Source organism: Trichechus manatus, unplaced genomic scaffold (assembly GCF_000243295.1).
Source record: "Trichechus manatus latirostris isolate Lorelei unplaced genomic scaffold, TriManLat1.0 scaffold00039, whole genome shotgun sequence".
NCBI lineage: Eukaryota > Metazoa > Chordata > Mammalia > Sirenia > Trichechidae > Trichechus > Trichechus manatus.
Window position 1 is genome coordinate 15,971,677 of NW_004443975.1, and position 2,049 is coordinate 15,973,725.

The window sequence follows — 2,049 nt, forward strand, 5'->3', positions numbered from 1 at the left end:
TGGCAGTTCTGCTCTGTCCCGTAGGGTTACTGTGAGTCAGAATTGATTCAGTGGCACACAACAACGTAAGCAGCTGAGGTGTGGCAAGTAAATGCATTTCCCCTAAGTCCACGGTGATGGCATTGGTGTTGAGTGGCCATCCCAGCTCATGGCGACCCCGTGTGTGCAGAGGAGAGCTGCTCTATAGGGTTTTCGAGGCTGTGACCTTTTGGAAGCAGGTCGTTGTCTTCCAAGGCTCCTCTGGGTGGATCTCACCTACCACCCTCTCGGCTGGCACTTGAGCCTTAATCGTTTGTGCCTGCAGGGACTCCCAGTGATGCCGTTAGCATCCACTGATGCCATTTCTGGTGGCAGGAGGGGTCGGTGTGCCTTTGTCCTGGCGTTTGCTTGTTCACCTCCATGAAAGTTCACAAACTGGAAGTTTGTAATTGAAGGACCGGCAGTTTTTATTTATGTATTTGTTTTTAAACTACTCTGAAAAAAGCCTGTGAATAGTAACAGTGTGCTATTTATTTACTCACTACTAATAATAGTGGGCTATTTGTTTTAATGCTTGAAAAGCATTAACTCAGTACCATTGAATTAATCTAGGAATTCAGTTTTAATTACTGTTCAGATAATTCTGTGATTTTTTTTTTTTCCCTGCCACTTATTTTTAGCCCATATAGTTGCAGAGAAGCCCCATGCATTTTGATATACATTCCTGATGGACATACAAAGGAAATGCCAACTTCTGGGTCAAAGGAAAAGACCAGAGTGGAAACAAAAAGTGAGGTAAATACAGAATTTTTCAGAAATATCTGTAATCAGTAATCTTTTTGTTTTAGAGTTTAGAGGAATGTATTTCTTTACAAATAGTTGTCTTTCTTACTATTGTGACAAAAGATGACAAGAACTCTTTACCTGTTTGGGTTTTTTTTTTGGTCCTTTCATGTAAGACTTTAAAATGTCTTGCAAAATAAGATTTTTACAATTTAATTTTGTTGTTATTATGTCAAAAAGAAAGACTATATTAAAAGAATGTTTTTGAAACTTTTTTTCCCTCTAAAAGAGCAGTAGAAGATATTTCTTTTTTATTAATTAAGAGCATTGACTTGGAGAGTTGAGGAATGTCTTGAGGACCATCTAGTCCTAGCTTATCATTTTATAAATGAAAAAAACCTTGCCCAAGATCACAAAGCTTGTTACTGGCAGAGCAGGGCTGTGACCTGGCTCCCTGGCTCCCTCCCTGTACTTGTCTCTCAGCCCTCAGTGTCTCTTGGAGAGGAGCTCCTGATGGTCAGGATTCTGACCTTTAGAAAAGAGAAACGGGTAGAAACCGCTCTGCTGAGGATGATAGGCATTGTTTTTGTTGCCTTTTAAAAAGTGAATATGAACATCTATTTTTTTCATCTTGGAGATAATGCTTAATCTCTGTCTTAAAGAATGAATTTCGAACATGCCTAGACATCAGCGTAGGGAGGAACCATTCCAGGAGGGGAGAATAGCTTCTGTCCTCAGGAGACGGGGTGTGGATTTGAGAGGTGGTGATCAGGTGGTGATCAACGAGTCTAGAGAAGTAGGCAAGAGGTTTTCTGTGTAGGCCAGAGGTCCTCAAACTTCTAGTTCATAGCACCTTTAGTTTCTCAGAAAATTTGTCAAGGTAATGCCTAGGCTAGAAGAAGTTCTTATCGGTTCTGTTTATTTAGTTAAGTCCACACAACTAAATAAATATTTATGTCCTAACAACTTTGTAGTCATTTGAAAAAATGTTGTTTTGTGCCTTTGAGTTGACTGTGACTCATAGCGACCCTATATAACAGAGTAGAACTGCCCCATAGGTTTTCCTAGGCTGTTATCCTTATGGGAGCAGATGACCAGGTCTTTCTCCCATGGAGCTGCTGGTAGATTCAGACCACTGAGCTTTCAGTTAGCAGGAAAGCACCTAACCATTATACCACCAGAGCTCCTTATTTGAAAAAATAGTACACATAAATTGGAAGAAACATTTTACATGTCATTCTTAAAAGATCTTATTTTACTATTAAATGTGAAGAATTTTTATTTTGG

The 2,049-nt window shown here is 39.7% G+C and overlaps 1 protein-coding gene across 1 annotated transcript in view; it reads left to right on the forward strand.

Moving 5' to 3' along the window:
• EPRS1 (glutamyl-prolyl-tRNA synthetase 1) overlaps nucleotides 1-2,049 on the forward strand; it is an 84,590-nt gene that overhangs the window by 44,098 nt on the left and 38,443 nt on the right. Inside the window, 1 exon segment of the mRNA XM_023730868.1 lies at nucleotides 627-774. Within this exon segment, the coding sequence (XP_023586636.1) occupies nucleotides 627-774 (148 nt within the window).